Genomic DNA, 14,997 nt, shown 5'->3' with positions numbered 1-14,997 from the left:
TATGCTTGATTTTCCCTAGCAAAAGGTTTAGGGGGTCTTCTTTATTTCGGAAGGTCTTTAACATCGTTTAGTTCCTGATTTTTATTCTCAAAACGACTTAAAGTGGAATGGTGATGACCAGCAATACGTTCAGTTGTTACAGCGACATCCCTGCTTCTCTCATGCTGATAATCTGCCATCTTGCTGCAGTTTAGAGTTGTCGAGGACCCATTACAAGGTGTCAATTACATAACTTTATAAACTTGGTTATTTAAAGTGTTTAAAACAATGAGGATAAAAACATCATTCTGTTTTGCTGTTTACGGGTATAGAAGCTGCTTGTGCAGATAAAAACGGATCTAGTCGATATTTATTGATTAAAATCAGGTGATACTTAAATAATGTTTAAGTTGTTCTATTTTACTAAATGATATATCACAAAAAAATAAAAAGTGTTTTTTTTTAATTTCAATTTTAATTTGGTGTTGCAATACTTTTTTCCATGTGTATATGTAAAAAATGTAATATACTTTGACAGACGGTAAGATTGATAAAAAAGTTACATACATTTAAAAACCGTCCAATTCACTCAATTTATATGTTCATATAATATTAAAGTTTGATGTCAAATAAAATTAAAGCTGATGCATCACTCTTTCGTCTGATACCAATTTTTTGATGATATCTTTTTTCGTGAATTAATTATAAACGTTCCCGTGTAGGAATAAGATAAAGAAAAAAATCCGAAAGTCACACTTGCACCGTGGGAAAACTCTACGACAAGGCTAAACTGAAAGTATTATGTTTACTCTATCTTCGTGGGAAATTTCAGTCATCAGGTATTTCGGTCCATAAGCGACTTTTCCCGATTTGTCACTCCACTAGAACATGATTTATTTATTAGTTGTAATCTAGATTTCATTTACTGTGAGTATACCTATACCGGTGCTTTGTGTCTATTGTTTCTTTGTGTTAGTTGTTTTGTGCCTCGTACCGATCCATTTAATTGAGACTTTTACAACTGAATTTTACAGTTTGTCCTTTACATCACTCTAATGATTAGAGTGAGTGCTCAGTGCTCACAAACATATTAAACACCCCCAATTATTTATACACCTTGACATACATGTACTTGTTTTTCGTAAATTGTTTTGTTATACATTTTGGCGTTAGTATGGTATGTGGTTTTCTCATTGCCGAAGGTCGTAGGGTGACACATAATGGTTTATATCTTCGTCCCTTGAACTCTAGAAAAAAAACTTTTGGTGACCCATTGGTGGCCTTCGGCTGTTGTCTGCTCTATGGTCGGGTTGTTGTCGCTTTGACACATTCCACATTTCCTTTCTCAATTGTATTGTCCCCATTCGCAAACGTACATCATCTCCTTATTTTTTATAATAAATGTGTAGTTCCATTTTATTTACATGCCATACTGCGTGCCCACTTTACAAAGTTAAATGTATTTGTGATATACATTGTACGTCGTTCAATGTACTCCCAACAATGCAATACAATCAGAAAAGACAATCTAAATGCTCAAGTTTACTTTACCCACCAGAGTAATGTTACTTTTATTAACTTTACTTTTATAATGATGCTTTCAAGTTTTGAAAGGAGTAGGTCCAGTAAGACCTCTTTTTGGTCCCAAAATATAGCAGTTTTACAAAATTGTTAAAATGTATACTTTTAGTTATTTATTGGACAGTAGAATGCTTCCGCTACATAAATATGGGCTGTTTTTGACAATGCTATGTACATATATCGAGTACTAGCACCATTAAGTCATGCTAAATTACTGAAATCTTCACAATTCTAGCATTTTGGTTAAATTTTAGACGGTTTCCGTGTAAAACGAAAGTGGCCGCATTCGTGTTCATCCAAAATATTTAAATGTAAGTTGTATTTTATGATAATACATAACATATATAAAGGTTGAGGATGAACACGGATGCGGCCACTTTCATTTTTGACAAAAACCATCTTAAAAGTGACATTTTTCAGCATATTCGGTAGATTTTTCATATTTGAGCTTTAATGGGAGCGATTTTAAGGACTAAATTAGTTAAAATCTTTCACATAAATTATTTAAATCAAATTAAATAGACACTTAAGTGATTAAAAAGTGGTCAACATCTTTCGTCAGATAAACCTGAAATTTGAGGCCAAAATCTGTCCTTACCGGACCTACTCCTTTTGCTTTAAGTTTTGCAATGTTGCTTTAAGTCTTGTAATGTTGCTTTAAGTCTTGAAATGTTGCTTTCATTTTTGTTATAAATATTGCTTTCATTTTTGTTATAAATATTGCTTTCATTTTTGTTATATTGCTTTAATTCATGTGTATGTATCACTATATATATAGTGTTGTGACATGTCTTCACTATCTGATATTCAAAAGTTTAATTGACATGTTTTTTTTAATAAAGTCGAACAAATAAATACTTAACGACATACATGGTAATTTGGGGCCCTTTATAGCTTGCTGTTCGGTGAGAGCCAAGGCTACGCATTGAAGACCTAACTTTGACCTATAATGGTTTACTTTTACTAGTTGTGAATTGAATGATGAGTTGTTTCATTGGCACTCATACTACATCTTCTTATCGTATTGTCTTTGTAAATAAAAAAGAAAGCTATCTGTTTCATCATGATTTAGATTATAATAGTATAAGCAAAACACATGTTCTAGTTATGAGTTTTACTGTTAGATGAAAACACATCATTGATCCACCTTCTTCTCGCAGACGACATTGAATTTTTCATGACACTTTTCGTCACTCCACTTTCCGTTCCATCTGTTGACGGCTAAACAAACGTATCCTTTGTCGTTCGGCTCGCCTGGTGCCCAATTTGTGTAACCCACTTCTGTATAATCTCCCCATATCCAGTAATAAGTGTTATCTTTAACTTTATCAGCAGCAGTAAATCCACTAGTCCAGAAGAATCGGTTATCCACCTGAAATATAATCATTTATTATTAGAGAAATTTTAGAGCTACAAAGTAAGAAGGACCGGTATTAAAGGTTAAAATTGTATAGATATTTGATATTATTTTTTATCAAAAAAACCAAATCGCTCCACTCTAGCTTCAATATTTCAAAATAATAATTCTAAATATATTGGACATGACTGGTGATTTAGAGACCTCTTATTTACATGCAAATGATATGAAGTAATTTGAATGTGTTCAGCGCAACAGAAAACTGTATCCGTAACACAACTAAATCGCTAAAACATGAATGGGTCATGTTGTTTTACATTCTATTTATATTATATAAACATGGTCTTAAGTATATTGGTAACATTTCATAAAACTAGCTTATAAATAAGATAGGTACTTAAAAATTTGCTTATTCTTGAGATCTAATGAAAAAGACAACTCACTCCAAGAAGTCTCAAAATTTGTTTTAGCCTTGTCAATGTGGTCATTTACATAAGTACAAATGTACCACCAAGACTACACATCTGGAATTCCCACTGATCCTTTTTTAGAACTGTATTTGCAGTACAAATTGTTACAAGTAATTTGCATTATAATTAAAAAGTGATATTATAAGACCTACTTACTTTTGAAAGTCTGTTAAGTTTTTCAGCAATCCAGTAATTTTCGATCGGTGACTGAATTGATACTAAAGCTCCTCCTTGTTCCTGGCACTCCACCTAGAAAACATGGCAACCTTCGTTATTGGAAATAAAGTGGCAAATAATTATATAGTAATTTCTGAATAATCTTAGAAAACACTTATAAAACATGGCAACCTTCGTTAATATTAGAAATAAAGTAGCAAATAATTATAGTCATATCTAAATAATCTTAGAAAACACCTACTAAACATGGCAACCCTTGTTATTGGAAATATAGTGGCAAATAATCATAGTAAAATCTGAACAATCTTAGAAAACACCTAGAAAACATGGCAACCTTCTTTATTGGAAATAAAGTGGCAAATAATTAGAGTGATATCTGAACATTCAACAATCTCAGAAAAGACCTAGAAACATAACAACAATCGTTATTGGAAATACAGTGGCAAATAATTATATAGTAATTTCTGAATAATCTTAGAAAACACTTATAAAACATGGCAACCTTCGTTATTAGAAATAAAGTAGCAAATAATTATAGTCATATCTAAATAATCTTAGAAAACACCTACAAAACATGGCAAGCCTTGTTATTGGAAATATAGTGGCAAATAATCATAGTAATATCTGAAAAATCTCATAAAACACCTACATGTAGATAACATGGCAACCTTCGTTATTGAAAATAAAGTGGCAAATAATTAGAGTGATATCTGAATAATCTCAGAAAACACCAAAAAAACATGGCAACCTTCGTTAGTGGAAATAAAGTGGCAAATAATTATAGTCATTTATCTGAATAATCTCAGAAAACACCTAGAGAAGATGACAACGCTCTTTATTGGAAATAAAGTGGCAAATAATTATAGTCATATCTGAATAATCTCATAAAACATCTAGAAAACATGGCAACCTTCGTTATTGGAAATAAAGTGGCAAATAATTATAGTCATATCTGAATAATCTCATAAAACACCTAGAAACATGGCAACCTTCGTTATTGGCAATAAAGTGGCAAATAATTATAGTCATATCTGAATAATCTCATAAAACATCTAGAAAACATGGCAATCTTCGTTATTGGAAATAAAGTGGCAAATAATTATAGTCATATCTGAATAATCTCATAAAACACCTAGAAACATGGCAACCTTCGTTATTGGCAATAAAGTGGCAAATAATTATAGTCATATCTGAATAATCTCATAAAACACCTAGAAAACATGGCAACCTTCGTTATTGGCAATAAAGTGGCAAATAATTATAGTCATATCTGAATAATCTCATAAAACATCTAGAAAACATGGCAACCTTCGTTATTGGCAATAAAGTGGCAAATAAATATAGTCATATCTGAATTGTCTCAGAAAAACCGAGAAAACATGGCAACTTTTGTTATTGGAAATATAGTGGCAAATAATTATAGTAATATCTGAACAATCTCAGAAAACACATAGAAAACATGGCAACCCTTGTTAGTTGAAATATAGTGGCAAATAATTATAGTTATATTTGAATAATCTCAACTAATTACATGCACTAGAAAAAAGAGGTTATTACAGAAACATTTTATGCACATATGCATAAAATCTGTAGTTGTTCAACTTGTTGCAGAATCAATGATTTGGAAAAAATGAGTCCTGCAAAATTTGAATTTTTTGTGAAAAGCGCAAAAAAACTATTTCAGTGGCGATGTTATGGCATAACCATGTAGCATTACTAATAGATGAAAAGTAAGTTAATACAATGAATTCAATTTGAAACCATAAACGGATTAAAGGTATTTAGCAGAACCCAAATTATACTCATTTTACAATCATGTCATTTTACATTGTTTTCAATGGAAGTGTTGCAATCCTTTTTTTTCAAGGGGTATAGATTTAGACAGTAATGTGAGGCATATGACGTTTGGTCTCAAACCAGAAGTATGAGACACATGCACATTTAGTCTCAACACGTAAATCAGTAGCCGAGTAAGGTATTAAGGAAGCTGGCTTGTCATGTTTTAGATTTTTTGTCAGATTTTCAGAATCCTCTGGTTTTATCCATTTGAATGCCTTGAAAAAATTTGCCCGGTGACCCCCATTTTTCTTTTTGTAAATCTTTTACATGTATAATGATAAGCCATCTGTTAAAGTCTTATAAAATTTTAATTACTTTTTAACAGTTTTTGAGAACTTCACCGTGTCAATGATAAAGCTATGAAAAGTCAAAAGAGAATATTTTCCCGCCACAATTTCAATGGCTAATATATCGAAAACAAGCACGGTGACCTTTTTTTGCTCTTTGGATTCCTTTATTAATCCCCTATCTATATAAACTAGTTTTTTGAAAAGTTAATTACTTTGAAACTGAGAAGCGAACTCCCTTAACTATTTACGGAAAGAGATTTCTTTAGAAAGCGTCTAGAACAGAAAATTAGTCTGTCTGTCCGACGATTAACGTTGTTTTTTTTAAATACAACCCCTGAACATAGTTTATCTGTTCATCTTTCTACATCGACATTTATTGGGAGTAGATTTATCTTGTTTTCGAGCATTGAATTGGTATTTTTTCTCTCAAAAATTGACAAGAATACATTTATTTAGAACATGATCGTGTAACACGGAAAAGCTACAAGAGTACATACCATGGCATCGTCGATATTCATCACCCCAGCAGAAATGTAGTAACAGCTTTGACGAAAACGTGTCCATTCATTTACTCCACAGCCTAAAATAATATAATTTGTGTTTATGGCATTATAATTTAACATTCTGACCCCGTCTACAATTGTAAGGAAGGCGAGTATATACATGCGCACATAGGCGTCAGAACTTGACCTCAGTCATCGTCAATTCTGGAAAATGTCGACATTCACCTTTAAAGCTAACCAAATCTTTCTAAATGTATACTGTTGTAAGTTCATTTAAAATGTATATTTTATGATGGTATGATATTAAACTCCTTATGGAGGTATTGTGCTTATGATTTTTATATGATGAAGACATAAACTTTTACAGCAAGTTTAATTGAGATCTGGGGTTGAAGTCATAAAACTTTGCTCAGTGCTCGGAGCACAAAAATCATGCTCAAAACATGAAATCCAGTATTTTGATTGGTTGAATTTGGAGTATGAGTACAAAAAAACTGACTCAAAAGTTTTATGACTTCAAGGCCTGAGGCTGCTAGCCGAGTCCTTTGTTAATTTATGTATCATTGCAATTTTGCTTAGTTTCTTTTTTTACATTTTTTGCAATCGCATTCAGACTTCTTTTGAAGTGAGTTTTACTGTTTACTGTGTGCAATTGCTCCATGTGTGTTTATCTTACTTTGGCTAGAGGTACATTGTACCTGAGGCTGTATAGGGGATGGTTGGGATCTCACAAAACATGTGAAACAGTGACACGGTTTTGCGCTTGCCCTGTCCCACGTCAGGAGCCTGTTGCCTTTGTTAGTTCTGTATGTTCTTTTTCTAATTTAAGTTAATTTTTATGTTTTGAAGTTTAATTTGATGTCCATTTTCACTGAACTATTACTCATTTTCACGTACTAAGGGGCCAGCTGAGGACCACTTCCGTGTGCGGGATTTTCTTGCTTTGTTGAAGACCCATTGGTGGCCTTCGGCTGGTGTCTGCTCTTTGGTCGCGTTGTTGTCTCTGACATATTCCCCATTTTTCATTCTCAATTTTATAAGCCATTCGATATGGGGAACTAGATCTTGCTTCTTACTTTCCATGATCATGGAGAGGACGATATGGTTAACTAGATCTTGCTTCTTACTTATCATGATCGTGGGGTGGACGAGAGGGAGAACTAGGTCTTGCTTCTTACTTACAATGATCGTGGGGTGGACGATGTGGGGAACAAGATCTTGCTTCTTACTTACAATGATCATGGGGTGGACGATGACGGATGTGGGGAACTAGATCTTGCTTCTTACTTACCATGATCATGGGGTGGACGATGTGGGGAACAAGATCTTGCTTCTTACTTACCATGATCATGGGGTGGACGATGACGGATGTGGGGAACTAGATCTTGCTTCTTACTTACCATGATCATGGGGTGGACGATGATGGATGTGGGGAACTAGATCTTGCTTCTTATTTACCATGATCGTGGGGAGAACAATGTTGGAACTAGATCTTGCTTCTTACTTACCATGATCATGGGGTGGACGATGACGGATGTGGGGAACTAGATCTTGCTTCTTACTTACCATGATCATGGGGTGGACGATGTGGGGAACTAGATCTTGCTTCTGACTTACCATGATCGTGGGGAACTAGATCTTGCTCCTTACTTACCATGATCATGGGGTTGACGATGACGGGTGTTGGGAACTAGATCTTGCTTCCTTACCATGATCATGTGGTGGACGATGTGGGGATCTAGATCTTGCTTCAGTCTTGTGATATGTGACTGTTACCAGGACAACAAACACCAATAGCCGAATCATCATTGTCTGATTGTCCTTTCTTTAGATGGCTAAAACAAATGTATAGTAAAATAAGTAAAACAGACAGAACTATCCTACGAGGTATTTTTCTACTTGAAGGCATTAAATAAAAATGTTACTCTGTGGTTTGCATTTCACAACAAGCTTTTTGTCAATCATACCACATTTTTTTCTATATTTACTTTTTAATAGCTCATAATAAGGCAGCAACCATTTGATTTTCTGGGGGGGGCTATGGTTTTTTTTTGGAAAAAAAAGTTTGTTTCCAGTTTTTGGAGAAAAAAATAATTTGTTTTTGATTCTGAGAAAAAAAAATTGTTTGTTTCACCCTCAGCTGCCACTATATGTAATGCTAAAATTGAAAGAAAAAAATTGCTTTCGACTTGTCGCGAAAAAAATAGATTGTTTTTCGCCGCAGGCGAAAAAAAAAATTTGTCCAGAAAAAAAACCCATAGCCCCCCCCAGAAAATCAAATGGTTGCTGCCTAAGACATAAAGCTTTATTTAGATATAAAAAAGAAGATTTCAATTTTGGTATGATTGCCAATGCGACAACTCTCCACAAGAGACCAAATGACACAGAAATTATTTTAATAACAACTATAGGTAACCATGTATAATGCCTTTAACAATGAACAAAGCCAATACCGCCAAAGTAAGCTATAAAAGGCCCCGAAATGACAAATGTAAAACAATTCAAACGAGAAGTTTAACATTCTAATTTATGTACAAAAAGTAAATGAAAAACAAATATGTAACCAATCAACAAACGACAACCATTGAATTACAGGCTCCTGACTTAGTACATGCACATACGTAACATACAGAAAGTCGGTTTTGCAATACAAGTACAAACATAACCTCTGAAGAGCTTTTTAAATCGTTATGTCGTGCTGTATGGCTGCAGTAGAATGTTTCCCCCCGTGTCTGTAGTTTATGCCCTTATATATTTAGTTAGGGCGTTGTGCTTGCGATAACATCTGGTAAGAACTTATCTATTTTTGTGATTTTACTTTTTTCTATTACCGGAAGTGATAGTTTTTGTTATTAATTAATTAAAACCCTTTCGTACCGAAATTGTCCTTTTGGCACCCTGGAGCGCGAGCCGAAATTATCCTTTTGGCACCACGGAGCTGAGGGCAAAATGATCCTTAAGGATACCTAAAATTCTATTTTTAGAACGACAACTTCAAAGGTAAAAATATCAATTTCTAACCATAGGTTTCGGCTCATGGTGTAAGTTAAGTTAAAATATTATTATACAATTTGATTTTTACAATGGTTGAAAGGATATATTGTTTTTCGAATGCAAAAACTAAAAATAAAACCTGAAAAAATATCGAGTCCATTTGCAAAATGGCGAAACGAAAAACTCCTCGTTGAATCGTTTTTTCATCAAAATATTGTAAGTATTCAAAGCAACAACGAGTGAAATTTAATTTTTCATATAAAAATACAAATTTCAGGTTATTTTTGTCTTAACTAAGGATCGTAGTTTTGTTGAAAAGATGCTTAAAATGTCGAGCAGGTGCTTGTACGGTAGTAAAATTTGTCTCTGTGACATTACATTTTCAAACATAAATAAGGCTGGTTAAAAATAGTTCTCGACGGTCATTTCATATATCAACGAATTGGTAAAAATCTCGAGAATTTTTGCATTATAATTAAATTCTTATTTACTTTTGTTGTGTGCTAAAAATACAAAAATTCTAACGACCTTAAATTGAACCGGAAATAGACATCGTTATGGAAAATAATTATTATGTCAACAAACATGGCGGAAAAATATTACACAATTTATGCACTCCGGTAAAAAGTTTGTTTTCGCTTATAATTCTTTTAGTTAGACGTAAAAATAAAATTATAAACTTAGTTAGACATGTAACCTGACACTGTAGAAGTGTTTTCTGCTATTTTATTCTGTTAATTTAAGTAAAAAGAAGTGATTAAAGGTAAGTCTCGTTTCACCGTTGGGTCACTTGTTCAGTCAAAAAAGGTTACAAAAATGTCGTCTGATGAATCTGACGAATTTGAAGGCTTTTCTCAAGGTGAAATAGATGAAGCTGAAGCTAGGTATCAACATCAGTTACTTCAGCAGGGTTTAGGTGATGACACAGACAGTGATGGCTTCATAGAATCAGATGATTCAGACATTGAGATCAATGATGATAACCCTGGGCCTGCTGGTGATGCTGGTAATGTTTTGCAGAATGGTTGGCATGAAAACTTTATATATCACGAACGAGGAATGCCTCACCTGTTCACACCCTCTGGAATCTCAGGGCCAACTAGGATCATGCCACAAGACCAGGATCCTACAGATTTTCATAAGCTTTTCCTAACCGACATGCTCATTGAAAATTTGATAAATGAAGCTGACCGCTATGCCCTTAAACAGAAAGAGCAACACCGAAATCAGAATAAAATGGCCTGGGTAAAACCTACAGTTCCTGAGATGAATGCTTTCCTTGGTCTCTGTTTCCAAATGGGTGTTGATAGGAAACCATCTACTAAAATGTACTGGTCGACTGATCATTTTTTACATACACCTGTATTTCCTAACACCATGAGTCGTGACAGATTCACACAGATAATGAGATACCTCCACTTTTCAAACTCAGAGTTAGAACCATTACCAGGTGCTGAAAATTACGACCCCTTGTTTAAGGTCAACCATTAGTAAATCACTTTAATGCCTGCTTCAACCAGGAGTATAACCCCAAAAGAAATGTGACTGTAGACGAGTGTATGATCCCGTTTAAAGATCGAGTTCAGTTTAGACAATACATGCCAGCAAAGCCACATAAATGGGGAGTGAAGGTGTGGATGCTAGCTGAGTCGCAAAGTAGCTACATCAAGTTCATAGACATATATCCAGGGAGACGTGCAACTCCTCAATTACACCTCGCCAGTAATGTTGTCAAAAGGTGCCTACAGGGAGCACAGCTAGAGGGTAAAGGGTACCATGTATATACTGATAATTTTTTTTCAAGCCCAGAGCTTTTTGAAGATTTATTTCAAAATTATGGTACAGCAGCATGTGGAACAGTCAGAATAAACCGTAGGGGACTACCTGTTGATATATAATTTGTAAACGCCCAGAAGGCATAAATCAACGTGGGGATATGAAATTCCGCCAAAAAGGATGTCTGGTAGCTTCAGCATGGAAAGATAAAAAAGTTGTAAATGTCTTGTCAACTATTCATGACAACAGTACATCTGAAGTGCAGAGGCTTGTAAATACAGAAGGCACTTTCTCTAGGCAAAACTTTGTTTGTCCAAAAATGGTTTCAGATTATACAAGTAATATGGGAGGTGTGGACCGTGCCGACCAATATATCCAGTATTACTGTTACAATCATAAAACTATCAAATGGAGTAAGAGGGTTTTCTTTGTACTTCTAGAAATGGCAAAGTTTAATGCCTTTAAACTTTTTATCATGAGCCATAATCATCCATCTTCAATGACATTTCTTGACTTCACCTTAGATATTGCAAAAGGATTAGTCGCCGGCTATTCATGTGACGTCCGTAGGGGTAGACCATCACAAGTCCCACTTGAAAACAGGCTTGTTCAAAGACATATGCCAACTAGGTTTGACAAAAAGTCAAAATGCCATTTGTGTTATATGAGAACAAAAAATGGAATTCAGGAGACAGTTAGACAAACAAAATTTGGCTGTAATGATTGTAGAAAACACCTGTGCCTGCCTGAATGCTTCACCAAATTTCACACTGTTAGAAATTGTTACAACTGACCAAGGAAGTGGATAGAACTGTTTTGTTAATTTTGTTATTTTTAAGCTGTTTGGACATCTGTTAAAGTTTTAATTGTTGACTTGTTGTTTTAAAAAAACCTGAACGTTTAGCACATATAAACAATCCTTATTTCTGATATCAATTCATGCAGGCAGGCCAGTGTGGACATTCAAGCTAGAGGATTTATTCAAATTTTGTAAGTTTACATGTATATATATGTTACATTTTAAACATATATTTTTGTTAAAAATTATATGAACTGGCAAAATAGTTATAGTGCAAAAAAATTAAAAACAGAAACTTTAAAGTATGAACAGGAAAAAGATATATGAATTTTTAAAAGATGCCAAAATTTTAAAACCTATAAGATAAAAATTTTCAACATTAAACTATTTCTCATGGACTATTATGAATTTTATTCAGTCTTTTAATACATACACATATACACACAGAAAAAAAGATACAGATAAATAAACAATAAATATTCATTAAGTAAAAAAAAATATAGATCTGTCTCATACAGTACATACAAAATGTATTTGAATTTTATTTATTCAAATGGTTTGTGTAAATTTAATTAATTTGCTGAACCAAATGGGGATGAGAATAATAATATAATGCAATATTTTATTATTTGTCTTGATAAAATATTATTGTTTTAGTTATGCTTGCAATTTTGCACGGATTTTGTTAGTTTCCAAATCCAAAGTCTTGCCTATATTTATAGTAGGATTAATGTTCCTGGATTTGTTGGAGTTGTCTCTCTTCTGTAAACAATATGGCGGTCGCAATTTTTCTCGTAAATAACAGACACTTCTTAAAGCATTTTTTGGCTGGAATACATCGATTGGAATACATTTACGGATAAGGAACTTAAGTAATACGACTGAAATCACTTTGCATGACATTTGTTGGAAGTAAAATTGCTTCAAACGTAATTAAAGCGCATTTAATCAGTACCGAGGTAGAAAAAAATCTGTACGCAAATTTTCAACCGGAAAGTAGAATAATTTGGCTTCAAATCGCAATCAATCAACAAAATGACATTAACCCCCCTTGAAGTACAAACTTTTCTTTCCCCACGTGGCTTATGAATGATCAATTTACTGTCGTTTGCTCGAATTCGACGATTTCCGCAGTCACGTTTTTTTCGATACCACCTTGCAAAATAAAACCCGGTCGGGGAATCAGCTCGAGGAATTAAACCTCGGCCACAAAATCCCGCAAAAAAAAATTAATTCAGGAGCGAAAGTGTTAATAGTAATGTAATTATTAAAATGATTTTTTTTCAATTCTTTGAGTGGTGTTGTTGTTTCGCTAATACCTAAAATGAAGCAAACAATTAAAAAAAAGTAAACTTCTTCTAAATTTGGAAAAATTCAAGAATTTTCTTAAGAAAAATGGATGGTGTCTTCCTCCTATTCCCACTTTTTAAAAATACTATTCCTTCTATTCCCACTTGCAAATAACAATAGATATTTTGATAAATAATTTGTTTTTATAACAATCAGGGTTAATTAGAATTTCACCTAAGATTTACCTGTACTTTTTTTTTTAAAGCATAACATATTTGGTACACTGTTTAGGTATAATACCTTGTTTATTTGTAAATTATGTTTCTTTTTTCATCAAATAAATACTTAAAAATAGAGAAAAATTATGATAAATAGATTGGAGTCAGATTTATTTTTAAATTTTTGAATTTGTAACTTTAAAAAATTGTCTGCTTTACTAATAAATCATGATATAAATAATATTATAACCAAGTATAATCTTATATATATATAAATCTTTATTCTCACAAACCAAATAACAGAAAGGTATAGAGATAATTTTACATATTTCAATACAATTACATAAATATATAATGTACGAAAGTAGATAGAGGCATTCACAATTGTTCACCCAGAAAAGTTCAATTTGTTATTGATCTCCTTTATAAGTTTACAAAGTTCGTTCAGTTCTGTACATTTTGGGGAATTCATTAAGTCATAAAACTTCAATGTGTTTGTTCTATTTCTATTGTAAAATGCAATACATTGTTTTCTACAATTATCGAAAGCTGAACAATTAAAAATGTAATGGTATTCATCACCAATGGCATCTGAATATTAACACAATACACATTTTCTGTTTTCTCTTTCTATGTTTTGCCATCTTCCAGTTTCTATTGGAGATTTCATGTTCAAAGTTCCAAATTTAAGAAAAAAGGATATCTGCCATTCATCTAAAATAAATATTTCTCAAACTCCAAAGCAACTTTAAATTAACGATAATTTAATGCTTTTGGTGATTCCTGTTGGCTTAAGATGTGGAATAAAAGTATACTTTAAAACATAATTACTTGGACCAATAATCAAAGATATAAAATAATGGGTGAAAACTGTTAACTTTACTTCATTATTTATTTTGTTTAAAAAAAACCAGAATTCATACAGATGCAAAAATAACTTATTACCTGTTCTAATAAAAAAAAAAAAACACTGGTCAATTAACAGTTGATTAAAAAATGTTTGTACAGTATAATCCTTTGTTTGCACAAGTTTTCCTTCTATTCCCACATGAAATTTTACCTTTTCTTACCAGATTTATAAAAAGTGGGAATAGAGGGAATGAACCAAATGGATATGTACATAAGTTTTATAACAAAAACTAGTCATTTAGTTATAAAAACATTGCATCATGATTTGTTACTTTAAAGTTTCATATGACTTTAAGCGACCTTACAAACAACTTCTTATCAAAAATTCGCTCCAATTCATCTGAATACAATTTGTTAGAGAAGTTAATCAAATGCGCAAAATGGGCTGCCTTTAATCACGAATTGATTTCTTATATATTAAGCTATGAAGGAAACTTTATTTTATAAGCTTAATATGTCTATAATTTATTCCAATATTCAAATAACGGTAATCGCCATTCTGTAAAAAAATATTCTTAAGATCTTTACATGAATAGATTAGAGATGAATCCGCTACAGGTGCGAGGTTAATTCGGGTGAATCAGAAAATCGGACAGGTTTAATTTATAAATAGATTTACAAATTCTTATTTTTATTTTATTTTTAAATATTTGGATTTATAGAGAGGTGAAGACTTGATGAGGTAGGTGAAAAACACTTACAAAACACCAAATTATAAAAAAATCAAATTATTTTCACTTTTCGATACATAAATTGTGGCTGACCAAAATTAATGAAGAATTGTACATGTATTTCGCAGTATATTCATCTTAATA

The 14,997-nt window shown here is 32.7% G+C and overlaps 1 protein-coding gene across 2 annotated transcripts in view; it reads right to left on the bottom strand.

The window, feature by feature from the left end:
- Positions 1-2,612: 2,612 nt before the first annotated feature.
- LOC143075273 (perlucin-like protein) overlaps positions 2,613-14,997 on the bottom strand; it is a 14,747-nt gene continuing 2,362 nt past the window's right edge. For both annotated transcript variants that reach the window (XM_076250640.1, XM_076250642.1), the window contains exons 2-5: positions 7,906-8,031; positions 6,191-6,273; positions 3,544-3,636; positions 2,613-2,932 (exon numbers count right to left, since the gene is read on the bottom strand). In XM_076250640.1, coding sequence (XP_076106755.1) covers positions 2,696-2,932; positions 3,544-3,636; positions 6,191-6,273; positions 7,906-8,005 — 513 coding nt within the window. In that variant the 5' untranslated portion in view covers positions 8,006-8,031 and the 3' untranslated portion in view covers positions 2,613-2,695. The remainder of the gene's footprint in view (positions 2,933-3,543; positions 3,637-6,190; positions 6,274-7,905; positions 8,032-14,997) is intronic.

Source organism: Mytilus galloprovincialis, chromosome 5, assembly GCF_965363235.1.
Source record: "Mytilus galloprovincialis chromosome 5, xbMytGall1.hap1.1, whole genome shotgun sequence".
In the NCBI taxonomy this organism is placed as follows: Eukaryota; Metazoa; Mollusca; class Bivalvia; order Mytilida; family Mytilidae; genus Mytilus; species Mytilus galloprovincialis.
This window is presented reverse-complemented; position numbering and strand designations above follow the sequence as displayed.